The following is a 16895-nucleotide window of genomic DNA, read 5'->3' as shown; positions in this document are numbered from 1 at the left end:
GTACTCTTGCCTGGAAAATCCCATGGACGGCGGAGCCTGGTAGGCTTCAGTCCACAGGGTCGCAGAGTTGACCTAGTGAAGGCAAGGCTGTCTTGCTGTATCTCACTGTGTGTGCTGTTTGATGAACCCATGGAAGGCAAGGCACGAGCAGGGAAGCTAGAAGAAAACTCGAGGAGCAATAGGAACTGCAGACACACTGTCTTCTCTCCTCTCGTGGTTGACCCAGCAGACACAGACATAATGCAGCCGCAACGCAGCCACAAGGTCACTTCCAGGTGGAGCTTATATGTGCTTACAGAACAAAGCAGCCCGTGGTCAGCTGGGTACCTTGTGATGTACACGTGCAGCACTTTAAGTGATCTCAGCGGTTACATCATCACCATCTACAAAACGTCGGGCAAGAGAGCCCGACGACGCCATCTTGGCCAATTTGCTCTTTCCCTGCAACGGCCAGTCTTCACAAGAGCCTGGCCAGTGCTGGCACCATAAGAGGGGGTGCTCTCCAGGCTCCCCTTGAAACAACCTGATGCTGGGCACCTGTCCAGCCTGCACCATGGCCATCCCCCCAACAGAACCTGCAGGCTCCACCGCCCCTTCCCTACCCCAGCATCCCTGTGCCCTGAACTACAGGGTGAGAGCGCTAACCCTTAACACCCCTCGAGCTGGGAACCATCTTCTCTCTCCTCACCAGGCAGAGGAGGGAGTGGGAGACAAGCGGTGGGAATCTGCTTGCTGCCGTTGTACTCGATACGGTAGGTCAGTGCATTCTCTGTAAGGGACCTCCCAGCTGGAGGACTAGAACTAGCTCCGATGTCACCTGGTCTTCAACCAGATTAAGGAAAGCACAGATAAAGAAAGGCTGCCCTGATTTTTGACACCTACAGATCTACTACTAAGAGCATGTTGCAAACAGCATCTCCCCTGGAATTCTCCAGAGCAACGTCTGGCTTTGGAGGTGAGACTGACATTGAATTCACACAGGAGACATCACAGACGAGGCGCTGGCATTTCATGATGTTCTCTGGCTGCTCTGTTACCACCTGTCTCTTGTGCATCTCAGTCAACCCACACAAGAATTCCTAACTACCTAAAGAACTAGAAACTCAAGCCACAAGAAACCTCAACCCTAGCTCCAAGCGAATTCAGTCCAAGGAGTCTTAAGTCATGGACTAGTTGGACCAGCGTAAGATAGTAACTTTGACAACCAAGGTTCTTAACACAGCTGGCCTACTGTCTTCCTAGAGGGAACCAGATCTTTTCATTTTGATGATTTATAAAGGTTATGGCTTTCCTAGGCCTCGCCTCCTTTCAGTTATCTTCTTCTAGAGACATTTCATTAGGCAGTTTCTACTTCCTCTACCTCCATCGGAGCGGGGCAGACAAAAACTGTAGCCAGCTTGACTGATTAGCTGAATTTTGTCACCTGTTCAAGCCCTGACACTGAAGGCTACGAGGCTGCGGGCACGTCTGCAGGTGTCATTTATTCATGCAGCCTCGGGCTTTGCCCATTCAATCAGGTAACATTGGAACTTCCTGGTGGTAGATCAGGCAAAAGGACATATATCTCAATAACAGCAACATCCCCTTACAAGGCAATCCAGAAAACAAAAGGAAACTTTTAGGGATACATACAAATGTCAAAACAATCATTCACTGGGTCAGAAGAGAGTAACACCTGCCCAGAAAGAGCCGCTGCTTCCCCTGAGCTGAAACACATCTCCTTCCCAGAGGGTGCCCCCCCACCCCCGTAACCTGGGTACTCACTTCCTCAACCCTGATTCAGGTCAGAATGGTCTGCAAGTGTGGGCCGGCCCAGCTCTGCCTCAGTTCCCAAGCACCTGGGAGCATCTGCAGGACCAACCCCAAGTGCCATCCTTACTATGACGACCCAGCAAGGCCACCACCGAGCACAGCCCTCCTTAACCACCTGCAGTCCTTGGCAGGCTCTCCTGAACCTGTCAATAACCCTGACTTCTAGAGAACAGTGGGTTTCTGGCCAGCTGTGCCCAAACTGCTATGACGAAGCTCAGTTCTTTACATGACCAAAGGATTTGAGTCAGGGTTCCCTTTACCACTGCGATCCCTTAGTTCATTTAAAACACCACTCGACTTGAAAACATTCAATCTAATGTTAGGACTACATATCATATATAAAAGAGACCGCTTCACATCACTTGCTTCAACCAATAAATTTAAAATTACTCTTCCGTACTACTTTTGTCATTTATTAGTTTTCCTACAGGTATAAGGATATAATTAAAGAGTTTAGTCATAAACTAAACTTACCTTTTAAGGTAAAAATATTCAGTCAAAACTTCAAAAAAGGGCAGGTAGTACTTAAACCTACTTATAGAATATGTTAAAAATAAAGAGCACAAACTTCAGGTGTTTGCAGATTTTAAACAATCTCCAACGTAAAAATATTTCAGCAATGTTCCTTCTGAAAATTTAACCTTACATGCCCTTATGGGAAAAAATATCTTCAGATGAAATTATAATAGAATAATAAAATCACTTATTAAATCAGGCTCCCACTTTCCCCATCTGGCCTATATGACTGCTTTTCTTTAGGGATAAGGTAAGGCAGGGAGAAGAGTTAAAAAGCAATAAACTTGAACTCCTGAGAGTTCACAGGGCAGAAGGATTTTTGGGGGTATTATTTTGTAAGTTCAAATTCAAACTAATTAGCAGGTAGTATCAAAGTTACAAAAGAACTTCTCTATTAACCGTACTTCTTGTTTTTCTAACCTGGCTTGACTATGCATCTTGATCTTCATTTCTCTTCGTTGCATTCTCTATGCAAGAAGGTACACAGAGAATGAAACTGTAACTATCATATGCAAATGCACATTCCGGTCTGATTTTAACTTCAAGTATTGATTTTCTTCCCCATGGATGAATTTTAAAGCTGTGGTTTAAAATGGCCTATCACTATGGTTCAATCCTGGGAATTCATCGCAGTGGCCTGAATTTCATCTAAGGACCTTGCCCGCTGGTTCCAAGCTCCTGGTTACTTTGGTTTGAAGGTTCTCTTCCTCTTAGCCAGACAACTATCTGCTCCTCCTGTATCAATTGCCTCTGACTTTCCTCCAAATGGGGAGCCAGAAAGCTGTTCTGGCCTCAGTCTGGATGTTCTCCATTCCATGGAAGGGTGTGTAAGGGTATGTGTGTGTCTAAGTGTGTGTGCTATTGGAAGACAGATTTTTAGAACAGGAAGTATCATCTAATCCAAGTATCTCACATTATAGCTGGGCCCTATTTTGAAAACGAAGTACCAGCTGAAACCTGAAAAACAACGGGCTCATTGAGGCAAATAAAAGTAAAGAAAAGGTAGTGCACACAGTGTATGAGAGTCTGCCTGTCAATGAGGAGATGTGGGTTCAACCCCTGGTGCAGGAAGGTTCCACAAGCCTCGGAGTAACTAAGCCTGTGCGCCACAGCCGCTGAGCCTGCGCGCTAGAGCCCACGCGCCACAGCCGCTGGGCCTGCGCGCTGGAGCCCACGCGCCACAGCCGCTGGGCCTGCGCGCTGGAGCCCACGCGCCACAGCCGCTGGGCCTGCGCGCGGGAGCCCACGCGCCACAGCCGCTGGGCCTGCGCGCGGGAGCCCACGAGCCACAGCCGCTGGGCCTGCGCGCGGGAGCCCACGAGCCACAGCCGCTGGGCCTGCGCGCGGGAGCCCACGAGCCACAGCCGCTGGGCCTGCGCGCTGGAGCCCACGAGCCACAACTACAGAAGCCTACGCATCCTCGAGTCTGTGCGCCACAAGAAAAGCCTTCACAATGAGAAGCCTGCACACCTCAACGAAGAGTAGCATCCACTCATCACAACTAGAGAAAAGCCTGAGCAGTAACAAAGATCCAGCAAAGCCAAAAAAAAAAAAAAAAAAAAAATTCCCTTAAAAAGAGAAAAAGGTAAGGAAAATATTGGAGAACATTCAGCAACAGAAGATTTTTGTTTTACTGATGGGAAAACTATGGCGCTTAAAGATTATCTGCCTGGACCAAGGTAATTCTACAAGTGAGTGGCTGAATGTAATGACCGAAGAAGAAATCAAAGTTCTGGATGCTGGTCCAGGCTACTTACAATGTTCTGGCTGCTGCCATGCTCCGAAACTCTTAGACAGATCTGTGCTTTATTTTTTTCATCAGTATATACTGGTTACCTCTTTTACTACCAAGCCCTCTTCTGTAAAATACGTATATAAATGGTTCCTACCCTATAGGGCTACTATGGGTATTAAATAAGATAATGCAATCAAAGCACTTTTAACACTGCCCGGTAGAAAGTAAACACTTGACAAACTTCTATTCAATGAAAACTGATCTAGAATAGCCCCAAGTACCTCACTGTGAGATTACCAGGAGTTGGCAGCTCCAGCTGAAAATCTGGTAACTGCCTTCATTCATAGACAATCCGGATTTTAACAGGAGGAGGCAGCTTTCCCCACCTATAAGCCCACAGCTGGTTGCCTCCCTTGCAACCGAAGGTGGGCAAAAAGATGAAGGGAAGTTAGTGGACAGTGAGTCCAGGAAATCTTTTAAAGGATTTAATGGGGGAAATTAATGAAATAGAAATGTTAAGCTCATAGCAGAACTGAAGTTAGAACTCTTGCCCTGCCCGGAATCAGGATCTTGAGAGCACGCCACAGAAAGCCATACCACCAGCAGCAGCTACCATTTCCTGTTTCCTCTGGACCAGGGACTGCACACACGTTACACATCACGACAATCCTGTGAAATATTATTATCCGTGTTTTACACGTGACCAGTAGTGGCTTGACTGACTCAAGGTCACAGAGCTAGTCAGGGTAACAGAATTTCAGTGTAATTCTAAAGCTAAGCTTTTACCATCCTGAATGGGAAAGAATATTTTTCGACCTAAATTGATAAATACAAATGTCCTGTGTTGAAAGTCTGGAGACAAGGATCATCTGTAACAATGACTTGTCCTCATGTCCTTGGACAAATCAAAACTTCTCTGGACTTTGGTTGCTTCTATAAAACGTGGGAACTGGGCCAGAATGAACTTTGCAGCTGCTTCTAATCCTAAAATCCAGTCCCCGGCGGAGTCCAGGGAAGCCGAAGCAGGCGGTCAGGGAGGCCGCCTTAAATCTGGCAGGGAGACGCCGCCCGCGCCCGGCTCCGCGCCGCCGGGGCGGGGAGAGCCTGGGTCACCGCCGGGCCGGGGTGTTGGCGTGGGCGGGGACGAGCAGGGGGGAAGGGCGACAGGAGGCCGGAGAGGGAGGGGGCGCGCGCGCCCGCAGCCCGTGCCCGCAGCCCGTGCCCGCGGTTACCTGAGACGGCTGCCGCCTCCTCCTCCCCGCGCTCGGCGCCCACGGGCTGCGCGGCCAGAGGCGGCAGCCAGAGCAGCAGCCAGCACGTCTCGGGGGGCAGCCTCATGCCGCTCGAGGGCCAGCCGCGCTCGGCCCTGGGCGGAGGGGTTCCTCGGGCGAGAGTGGCGGAAATGGCGCGGTGCGCCGGAGGAGAGCGGGGGGCGGCGCGGCCTGCACGCGGGAAGGGCGGAGGTCCCGCCTCCCCCGGCAGAGGAAGGGTGCGGCCGCGGTCCAGCCCCCGCCCCGCCGGGCTCCGCCCCGTCTCCCCCTGGAGGCTCATGGGCCCGCTCTAACCCCGGAGGGTGCGGGCCCGAAAGGACCGTCTGTGTAGAAACCTGCCCTGACCCCCGACTGCGGGGTTTTAGGGCTCAGTTTCCAGAGTTCCCTTGCGTGACATCCCAGGAAGGCTAAGGCCCTTCAGTTCAGTTCAGTCGCTCCGTCGTGTCCGAGACCCCATGGACTGCAGCGCGCCAGGCTTCCCCGTCCATCACCAACTCTTGGAGCTTGCTCAAACGCCTGTCCATCCAGTTGGTGATACTATCCAACCATCTCATCCTCTGCCGTCCCCTTCTGCCGTCAATCTTCAGCAACCCCCTTACTTATAAAAAAAATAATAAAAATCAATTCATCTTTCATTTTCCTTTTTGTTTATAACAACAAATTGGCAATTTGGTTGCTTAAATAGACTGACTTCTCACATTTCAGTACAAAGAGCATGTAAAACAGTCTCTCGGAGAAGACTCTTGAGAGTCCCTTGGACTCCAAGGAGACCCAACCAGTCCATTCTAAAGGAGAGCAGTCCTGGGTGTTCATTGGAAGGACTGATGTGGAAGCTGGAACTCCAATACTTTGGCCATTTGATGCGAAGAACTGACTTATTTGAAAAGACCCTGATGCTAGGAAAGATTGAAGGCAGGAGGAGAAGAGGATGAGATGGCTGGATGGCATCGCCAATGGACATGAGTTTGGGTAAACTCCGGGAGTTGGTGATGGACATGGAGGCCTGGCATGCTGCAGTCCATGGGGTCGCAAAGAGTCGGACACGACTGAGCGACTGAACTGAACTGAAAACATGCTCTCAACCAATATAACATACCCCTTGAAATTAGCTTGTGTGTGTGTAAAAAGATACAGAGAACAGATTGGTGGTTGCCGGAGAGGGGGTGGGGAGACGAGGGAACTGGGTGAAGGCGGTCAAAAGGTGCAAACTTCCATTTATAAGTTCTGAGGATGTAATGGTGACTTAACAATACTGTAACCTATATTTGAAAACTGCTGGCAGCAGACCTTAGAAGTTCTCATCATTTAAACAAAAGCGTGCAACTGTGAGGAAGTGGATGTTAAATAAATTGATTATATTTACAGTATGTACATATATCAAATCCCTATGTTGTACCCCTAAAACAAGCACAGTGTTATATGTCAATATCTCAATAAAACTGGAAAAATATCTTGAGTGGTTTTAATAGCAATAATGAGTAGAGAACTCCTAGTCTGAAACACCCTTAAACTGTACTTTTTTTTTTTTTTAAGGCACAGATCCTCTTCAGACCTCGGAAACCCATTAATGTGATTCAGTATTTCACACGAAACATTCAGTAGAACAAGAGCTCGTTTCCTCTTTCCTAATTTTGGGCTTCTGCTAAGGTACTCCAGAGAACCCAACTGTGACAGAAATCATCCTCTAAAAATAGTTTAGCCTCATTTCCCCCAAAGGTGTGAGTAGAACCCACTAGACTTTCCCTGGCTTCAAAGTAAAGTTAAACCAACTGCCTTCAAACCCCTGGTGCCATGTGTACACCCAATTATTGCTTTTTGCAAATTCAGAAATCTTATAAAGAACTCTTGAGTTCAGAAATCTCCTTGTAAGGGGCTCTTGGGGAGGATGATTTTTACAAACAAACTGTTACTATTTGAACTCCTATCTTGTCTGACCCTGAAGACTACCTCCAGAGAAATAGCAGAGACCCTAACCCCACTTGCCCCTTGCACAGCACTTTTTTCTAACCATATTTATTTTGATTTAGTCTAATTTTGAATGGCATTATGAAATGTGGCTAAAAGAAACAGGTATATTCTCAAATGACAGAAATGTTTTCCGACATCTGTATCAAGTAGAGGGATAAAAGGAAACAAGTGTGTATTAAATTAATATTTTAAGTGCTATTCATGTAGAATATTCTTAATAAATATCTTTAGCTTCTTATTAAGGAAGCTAAATCAAAACACCACATTCCGCTTTAAAGGATAGCAATAAATATTTTCCTAGAGATAACAGAATCTTAGAAGGTGACCATTTTATCACTGGGGGACTATGATGAAATTCAACTAAACCTCCCCAAAACTTTCTCTCTTAGGAAAACCTCTCGTATGAAAATAGATAAGCTTTGTGGTGACAGTGGCAACGAAGGGGGGAAGATACTAAAGAACCGTGGAGAGAGAAATCACGAAGACCGAGTAAGGAGAGCAAGAGTAAGAGTAAGGAGGGGTCAGATGGAGAGAGAAATACACGCAGACCGAGTAAGGAGAGCAAGATCACGAGTAAGGAGGGGTCAGATTTAGGAAAACTCACGGGTTCTTTCACATCATTATGGAATACCGCTTCCTTTTCATGAGAAGCAGATGGGATTAACAATCTGTGATTAGTGCAGTCTATTGCGCTTCAATTACATCAGCATTTGTGGTGCCTTTCTAGAAGACGATGATACTGATTAAACAAACCAAACCAATACCAAATCCATATAAACAGGACTCCTGCAGAATCTTCTGTTCAAAGCTTTCTGGGATATTATACAGCTTTGCTTTCTATCTTTCTGTTAGAAAACAAAGAATATGTTTGCCTGTCAGTGGATCAGTGAGGTAAGAAAGTTGTAACTGGGGGTTGCCATTATACCTGCCCAGGTGATGTAAGACAATTGTACCTAGATTTTAACACCAGCCAATACATTTCTACCCCAAAAGAGATGCTTGAAAAAGGACAAAATTCATTGTCTATTTGAAGAAGTTGCCCAGTTGTATTGCCTACAGATTTCAGCTATGGATTTCCAGTAAACACTCTGTGGCAAACTCTAAGACAAACAAAGCACTGCCTGTCTGGAACTCATAGATAAGGAAGAAGTTAGAACTCTCGGCAGAATGCTAGTGGTGTGGGTAATACTTAAATATTTAATGCTGTAAAGGCAGATTCCCAGGACATACCCTCCTGAGACTGAGTCAGTCCATTTGGCATAGAGACCCAAATGTCTCTTCTTAATATTTACCCCAAGTGATTAAAAAATATTAGGACTATGAGTTTTATAAGTTTCATGCTTGACTGGAAGTAGAATTGGGGACAAGTTTGTAATCATAACTAAAATACTGTGTGTGCATTTTATGTAATTCATATTGCTAGAATATGACATCTACTTATTTTTTCAAAAACCAATACATAATAAAGAGCTTCCTTCATATTATTTTAGTGACCCAAGTTCTTTAATTCCATTTGACTATTTTCACATGATGTGATAAAGATTGCAATTCAAATTTCAGCCTCTGCGTTTTTATTTCTGGAGTTCTTGCTCTTTGTAATTAATTTTCTGTAACTGTCACAGGGTTATAATCAGTCATTATGAATCAGAAGTAAAATTTAGTTCATGTCAGAAATTATTTAGGAGCTTTCACTTGGTTTCTAGGTTGGTAGAAGGTTTAATTAAATGAATTAGAAGAAAACAGGCAAAGTTCTGTTACTTTGGATTCTTCCATAAAGGAAGATTTAGAAAGACTGTAATGATACCCAGCAATGCCACAAGGATTACAGAAGCTGCATGTCATCATTTATTTAACAATTCCCATTTTTAGAATTTTATACATCAAGAGAAAAAAAACAGGTTGTTCAAGACTTCTCATAAAAGAATAGAGACATTGACTTGTTGGATCATGTTTTTTGTAGCATATTTCATCTAGAAAATACTTTGAAATTGACTTGCCATATCCTAGCTCAGTAACTTTAATAATTCACATCAGATACGTAGCTTTTCAGTATGAATAAATGATGTTGGGAAGGATTAGAATAACTATAATTTATTAAGAAATACATCATATGTTCTCTAAATTGCTAAAGACCTTGATAAAACATAATTGGTCAAATTCAATCTTTCTGTTCAAATTGAGAGCTGTGGTATTCTTTAAAGTAGTGGTTCTCAGATTTTGGTATGGCTGAGTCACATCTCCAAAGATCTTTATTTATCAGGTCCGTGCAATGACGTAGGAATCCACGTTTACAATTCTGAGGCAAATAGTCTTCTGACCATACTGTACAAGTCGTGGGGAAAAAATATTCAAGTGTTTGATGATTAGTTGATGATGGCTGGAAAATAGTTATCTATAGGAAACGATGTTCTTGGTTAATCTGAGAAAAAGAAGGTAGAAGAGTTGCAGTTTTCTAAGAGTTAACTGAAGGAACTAGGATATAGAAAAATAGTCACCAGTTATCTGTTATGTTTTCAAAGAAATGAGCAAAAAAGAAATAGGTTTAAATTGCAGTCAGTAAGCTTAAGATTGCATGTGTTAATAGATAGATTTTCCCAGCACTGGGATCCTAGTTTATCTCTTACATGGATACCATCCAATCCCACACTCCAGTTGACTTGTTCCTAAAGAATCTCTGCCAAAGCTTTCTTTTCTGCCAACTCACCCTTAGGAAACTTTTTTTCTTAATCAGCTATTCTCTACAATCTAGGTGACCCGCCCCCCCTCCACCCCTCTGGAGTAGTCACTATGAGAACAATTTATAGTGAGATAATTAAATGTGAAAGGCTTTTCTTCTTTCAAGGAAAGCTTTAAACTGCAGATATCCTTTCAGATGGGCTTCCTTGGGTGGCACTAGTGGTAAAGAACCCACCTGTCCGTGCAGGAGACACGTGAGACCGGGGTTCGCTCTCTGGTCGCATCCCTGGAGGGGGATGGCATAGCAACCCACTCCAGTATTCCTGCCTGGAGAATCCCCATGGACAGAGGAGCCTGGCAGGCTACAGTCCATAAGGTTGAAAAGAGTCGGACATGACTGAAGTGACTTAGCCCACATGCACCCATCCTTTCAGTTAAGTTCTTTAACTGCCTTTATTAGTCATTTATTGACAATGTAGAAGATCTGTGTGTAATTTAAGGAGCATTGGTGGTATAGTAGTGAGCATAGCCGCCTTCCAAACAGTTGACCTGGTTTGATTCCCAGCCAATGCAGCGGGCTGACCTTTGTGACTTCTCTCATGGCTCAGCCAGTAAGGAGTCTTCCTGCAATACAGGAGACCCAGGTTCAATCCCTGGGTTGGGAAGATCCCTTGGAGAAGGAAATGGCAGTCCACTCCAGTATTCTTGCCTGGACAGAGGAGCCTGACAGGCTACAGTCCATGGAGTCTCAAAGAGTGGGACACGACTGAGCGACTTCACTTGAACTCAAACAGAGATTTTCCTCTTGTTTTCAGTTTCCCACTAGGTACGTCAGAACTTCCCCCGTGGTCAAAGGCTACTCAGAAAAATCCTTCAATCAATATTCTTTGATGTGTTTTTGGAAAGAACTTAAATCTTTTGTAAAAAGAGTATGTGGAGCTGGGACATGGAGATAAATAGTCTCAGATTTTGTTCTTCTGCTGTTTCTCTCCCCTCTCCAAATCAGACCTTAAGAGCCTCCATTTCCAATATTACTGTCTGTTCGTATTCTATATCTGGCTGGACCCAAGCGTATTATGGAATTGTTATACAGATTTTTGACTTCTTTATTTTCCCAGGATGTTATAGTGACCATGGGCATGGAAAGACAGTGTAAACGACTGCTAGGAAGAAATTTATGTTTAATTTATAATAAAATAATACTTTACTTTTTGAAGAAAATTGACACAAGAAAGTCTATCTGTTCTGAGTAGTTTCTATAACAAAACCATAATTTCTAAATTGGTCACATTTCAATAGTTTGTGGAAAGTATAAATAATTCAACTAATATACTTCTGCTGCTGCTGCTGCTAAGTCGCTTCAGTCGTGTCCGACTCTGTGCGACCCCATAAATGGCAGCCCACCAGGCTCCCCCACCCTTGGGATTGTCCAGGCAAGAACACTGGAGTGGGTTGCCATTTCCTTCTCCAATGCATGAACGTGAAAAGTGAAAGTGAAGTCGCTCAGTCGTGTCCGAGTCCTTGCGACCCCATGGACCGCAGCCTACCAGGCTCCTCCGTCCATGGGATTTGCCAGGCAAGAGTACTGGAGTGGGTTACCATTGCCTTCTCCGTAAAAAAAAAAAAACCTGTTTAACATAAAGGATGCCTATTACACAAAAAGGAGAATTTCAACAAGATCCTCTCACATATATTATTCACATTGATAAAGTGTCAAAAAGAATCTATAATATTTCCAGTGATTATTATATCTAGTAATGAGTAGAGGGAAAAACAAGGAAAAGTCAATTAAGAACCAGGAGAGATAGTGAAATGAAAGGCAAAGACAGTAACCTCTTAATCCTAAAACAGATTCTTACTGAAATTCTCCTTTTTGTGTAATAGGTATCCTTTATGTTAAACAGGTTGTTTTTTTTTTTACTTGTAATACTTAAATATCCACTGTAAAACAAAAGATTTAGAAAGCACTGCAAAATAAATGGATAGCCCAATGAGTTGTTTTAAGGCCAGTACTCCTGTAGCCAAGAGTATTTCAGAAGTCCCCCGTGTGCCTCATTCCAAATTCAAGTCACCTCCTGCCCCTCAAAGCATTCACCATCCTGATATTCACAGCGATCATTTCCTTTGTTTCCTTACAGTTTATGACACCCAAATGCACATCCATAGACATTTTTACCCATTAAAAAGTTGTTTTGGATACGTCTTTTAAGTCTCTCTTGTACTGTTTCACTCTTCTATCCTTGGTATTTCCTGCAAACTGGCACCTGGGTTCACAGACTTCCCTGGACTTGCTTTTATTCCTTTGGGTAAGACTAGAGGTGTGTTGTGTTCTTTCCTGAGGAGTCATACAATGTCTGGTTTATTCTTATTTTGTGATACTTCTAACTATTGGTATCTAGATCCATTGGGGGTTACAGAATGGTGACATTCAAATTCCATCATTTCTTTTTCACTATTAGCTGATATATTTTGATAAGGAGACATTATCTCTCATCTACTATTTGGTTACCCAGTGATACATTTCACATGGAAAATGTAGGATAGTGCTCAGGTTTTTTTCTCCACCAGTTTATTGTCCTCCTCTAAAGGTCACCAATTCTTTTGTTTTTAAAAATATTGTCATGAACTCATGATTTCAACATATTTGATAAAATTTCAGTCAATAGCAATTATTACTTATTATTATTATGTTTTTGCTCATATTGTTCTATCTTTGGCCAGCAGGATTCTCTTCAGGTTGGCTTCTGAGTCCTTTCCATATGACTTGATTTGATAACTTCCTTGATTTTTAATAACAGATGTCTATGTTCATCTTATATGCATCCTGCGCCATACAAGAACTCAGTCCTGTTTCCATAAGTCTTGATTTCTTCTATGATTTCTAGACCACAATCTGGGTGGTAATGCTTATTGCTCCTGAGTTGGCTACTTATTGTTATTTGGCCTTTTCAGTGGCAGAGTTAGGGAATCTATCTATTGATTAGTATACATATAGGTACAATTTTACAAATAAAATACTGATATTTCCAATTAAAAGTCAGTGCTGTGTTTAGTTGCTCAGTTGTGTCTGACTCTTTGCGGCCCCATGGATTGTAGCCCGCCAGGCTCCTCTGTCCATGGAAATTTCCAGGCAAGAGTACTGGAGCGAGTTGCCTTTTCCTACTCCAGGGGATCTTCGTGACCCAGGTATCGAACCTACATCTCTTGCATCTCCTGCAGTGGCAGGCGGGTTCTTTACCACTAGCGCTAGCTGGGAAGCCAAAAGTCAGTACTGTGAGATTTTAACCTAGTCAATTTTATACTTTTACTTCATCTATCTCTCTCTTCCTCCGTAACAAGATTTCTAGTTTCCAAGGGTAGGGTAGATGGTGGAATTGTAATATCCCATAACACTCATTTACAGTATCCCACACTGCATACAGAACAGGCTTAGAATAACTATACACATATCACCACCACCAATATAATTACAAAGGACAGCTCAGGACTTCCCTGGTGGTCCAGCGGTTAGGACTTTACCTTCCAATGCGGGAGACACTGGTTTGGTCCCTGGTTGGGGAGTTAAAATCTGACATGCCTTGCAGCCAAAAAAACAAAACATAAAATAGAAGCAATATTGTAACAAGTTCAATAAAGACTTTTAAAAATGGTCTGCACTAAAAAAAATCTTTTAAACAATGGCTTAAATTTTTTTCATATGCTCTCCTCACCCTCATCCTATTTTTATAGTTATACTATATCTACATTATGTGCAAATATAGCTTTTACATATTATACTCTTTTAATTCTCATTTAGCATTAGTTCTTCAGATAACTGTTTTTATGTCCACCACCAATTCTTCTACTGATGTCTATCTAATCATTTTGATTGTTTAAAACTCATCCTCCTCTAGATTCTTCAGGAAGGGCTAATGAGAACAATATTCTCTGAATCCTTGCATAATGATAACTGTTGTTCTGTGCCTTTTATAGTTGAAAGTCAGTTTTGCAGTATATAAAATACTTGCTTTACATTTTATTCCTTGTGTCTCTTAAATACGTCATTCCATTTTTTCCTGGCATAAAGTATAGCTGTCAAAAAAACCTGATGATAATCTACATTTTTTCACCTTTTAAGTCACTTTTGGTTTTGATTGGATACTCAATGAAAGTTTTTTCTTTAAAGTTCATTCATTTTGCTAGAAATATGTCTTGGTGTTGATAATTCTGGGTCAACATTCTCAGCTACACAGTATGTTTTTTTTTTTTAATATATGACTTCATATTGTTTTTTATTAAAGAAAATTTCTCTTTAATTATAATTTTTAGTATTTGTTTTGTCCCCTTATTTTGCATTTCTTCTTCAAAAATTAGAGATATTATCCTGTTCATTGTTTCTCTTAGACATAACTTTGCAAGACAATTGGCCTCAATACTTATCTGTTCCTCATTTTTATGTAAAAATGGCTTTCCAGAACTTTTAGCAGGAGACATGGCTTTGAATGACTTTTCTAACTGCACAAACTCTTCTGTGGTTTTCAAGAAGTGTTACGAAGAGTCACCTTGCTTTATGAGGTTTCCAGATTCTGTTCCCTTCCACCACTTTTATCTGATCTCCTCTCTGTTGTTCTCTGCCCTGCAGTTCTGACTCCACTTTCAGCATTTCCCTTCAGCATGACCCTCCGTCTTGGAAGGCAGGTCAGTCTCTAGGGCAGCTTAAGCGCCTTCAGTCTTTTAGCAGACCCCTTGCACTCACCACCTACTGGATTGGGCAAAACGTGCCCACTCGCTTTCCAATAAACAGCCCTTGCCATTTAGGGATTCTCAAGTCCACTAAAGTCCGTCATACTTCACTGCTTCTTTTGGCTTTTCCTGCCCACGTGTTGAAAGGATTCAGGTTTTGCAGCTGTTGGTGGTCTGTCTGCCTTCACTCACATGTATTTTGAAGTTTGTATAGATGCCTTGTAGCCAAGCATCAGTATAAATGTTGTCCATGGGATTTTAAGCTTTGCTAAGTTGTTGTTCTCTATGATTTTATGTTAAGATTTAGGTTAAACATTACACTGCTGCAGCAGCCATCTCCCTAGAGCCCACCACATAAACTACTCTCTTTAAGTAAAGCCCAGATTTTCACAAGAATTAGGAACAAAAATTATTAATAACTTCCTAACCTTTGATAATTTTATTATAACTTCAGCAGGGTTTAGAAAATGTATTCTCCATGTTATAAAATCCTAAGAACTTTGGAGCAATGTAATTTTTGTTTTACTTCTGATGCAATTAAAGAGAGAACATTTCTTTGTTTCTGAACCGGTGCTCCATGTATTAATGGAAACCAACCTTATATAAACCTTTGGTATAAGGCAAGTATAAGCTGATGATCAAAGAAATGATAATTTTCATTGTAGTAAAAGAGGAGGTGTGTTTGCACAGTGTTTTCATGTATGTTATCTTATTTCATCCTCAAAATAACTCTCTTAGAGAGGTACTGTTATGAGTCCCATCTTTCAGAAGAAGCAGTTCAGCTTAGAGGACTTAAAAGACTTGTTTCAAGACACTGGCTTTGGGACTCTTAACCCGTCTATGTGTTTACTTGTCCTCTGAGGGCTCAGTTTGGGAGAGATCCCTGTGCAGCCACATGGGAGGAAGTGGAAACTGCCTGCAAGCTCTATGGTCAAATACTTCTTGAGGACCCACAGGGTGATAGGTGCTGCAGGTAGATCTCCCTCACAGGCTGGCTAAGAGCCTTGTCTAGCCCCTTAGAGCCGCAGGAGACAGAGCGGCATTTGAACCTGAGTTTCTAAACTCCAGCGCCTGTGGTTTGCTTTTGCCTGCTGGCTAAGGTCAGTGCCAGCAGGGCGCTTTGTGTGACCCGCAGCGCTTGGAGTGGCTCCACGTGGCATCGCAGTACCTGCGTGTTGCTGGACATGAGTTGCTTCACTTCGTGGCAGATGTGAAAGGACAGGGTCAGCACTTCTGGAGCTTGCAGCACACACAGCTCTTCCAGGGTTTACTTGGCATACTCTGAACGGCAGAGAAGAGAATCCTGTCCCAACCTCCAGGCAGCCTCTTATCGCATGCTAATCTCTTACCTTAAAATCCATGCACTTTTTATTATTATTTTAAAAATTTTGTTTGTGCTGGGTCTTCACTGCAGCACACAGGCTTCTCTAGTTGTGGCCCTTGGTCTTCTCTTGTTGTCCAGTACAGGATCTAGAGTGTGTGGGCTCAGGAGTTGCAGCGTGCTTGGGTTTAGTTGCCTCGGGGCATGTGGGATCTTAGCTCTCTGACCAGGGATCAAACCTGTGTCCCCCTTTAATAAATCATCCTAGGAGAGAAGGGGGCAGGCTGCAAGAGAGTGAATGGTCCTGAGGGGAGCAGAGAAAATCTGGCCCCAGGGAAAGGGCGTGCAAGCTCCCAGGAAACAGTGGTAATGGATCCTGGGAACCTCATTGCCTCATCGCCTGGAAGACAGATTCTTAACCACTGGACCACTAGGGAAGCCCCTCGTGCAACTTTTAAATTCTACTTCACAATATATCTGTGCTATTGAATACAAAAAAGCATATTTTCCATACACATCAGCAAGTAAAATTTTTGTTATAAGGAGGCACAGACTGTTCTCGGATGGCTCTTAGTATCTCCTGGCACATTACATACTCCTAAAGTGCTCCTCAGTTTGAAAGCATAAGAAGAAATACAGACATGTAGACTGGGGCTCCATCTTGGGAGTTTGAAGGTTTTGCTAAATCTCTGGACTTTGTTCTGTAGACACTGAGGGTCCAATAAAGCATTTCAAGAAAGAAAGGGAACGGGTCAGTTTTGTCTTAGAGGAATGGTTCTGAATTTCCTTGAACGCCATCTATAGTAAGAAATACATGTTACATGCCAATTCATATGCATATTATATATTCAGTTCAGTTCAGTCACTCAGTCGT

The 16895-nt window shown here is 43.1% G+C and overlaps 1 protein-coding gene and 1 long non-coding RNA gene across 3 annotated transcripts in view; both read right to left on the bottom strand.

Moving 5' to 3' along the window:
* Positions 1–5629, bottom strand: part of NEMP2 (nuclear envelope integral membrane protein 2) — a 28061-nt gene extending 22432 nt beyond the window's left edge. Inside the window, exon 1 of one of the 2 annotated variants that reach the window (XM_025273346.3) lies at positions 5296–5629. In XM_025273346.3, the coding sequence (XP_025129131.3) occupies positions 5296–5614 (319 nt within the window). In that variant the 5' untranslated portion in view covers positions 5615–5629. Of the gene's footprint in view, positions 1–10; positions 680–5295 lie in introns of those variants that run through there. The other variant, XM_044932440.2, reaches the window with a different exon arrangement.
* A 3751-nt stretch (positions 5630–9380) lies between these two features.
* On the bottom strand, positions 9381–11410 carry LOC123328455. The gene is made up of 2 exons (XR_006543286.2): positions 10214–11410; positions 9381–9721 (listed from the first exon to the last, which is right to left on the bottom strand). It is a non-coding gene; the product is annotated as an uncharacterized LOC123328455 (long non-coding RNA).
* Between the last annotated feature and the right edge of the window lie 5485 nt (positions 11411–16895).

Source organism: Bubalus bubalis, chromosome 2 (assembly GCF_019923935.1).
Source record: "Bubalus bubalis isolate 160015118507 breed Murrah chromosome 2, NDDB_SH_1, whole genome shotgun sequence".
NCBI classification, from domain to species: domain Eukaryota; kingdom Metazoa; phylum Chordata; class Mammalia; order Artiodactyla; family Bovidae; genus Bubalus; species Bubalus bubalis.
This window is presented reverse-complemented; position numbering and strand designations above follow the sequence as displayed.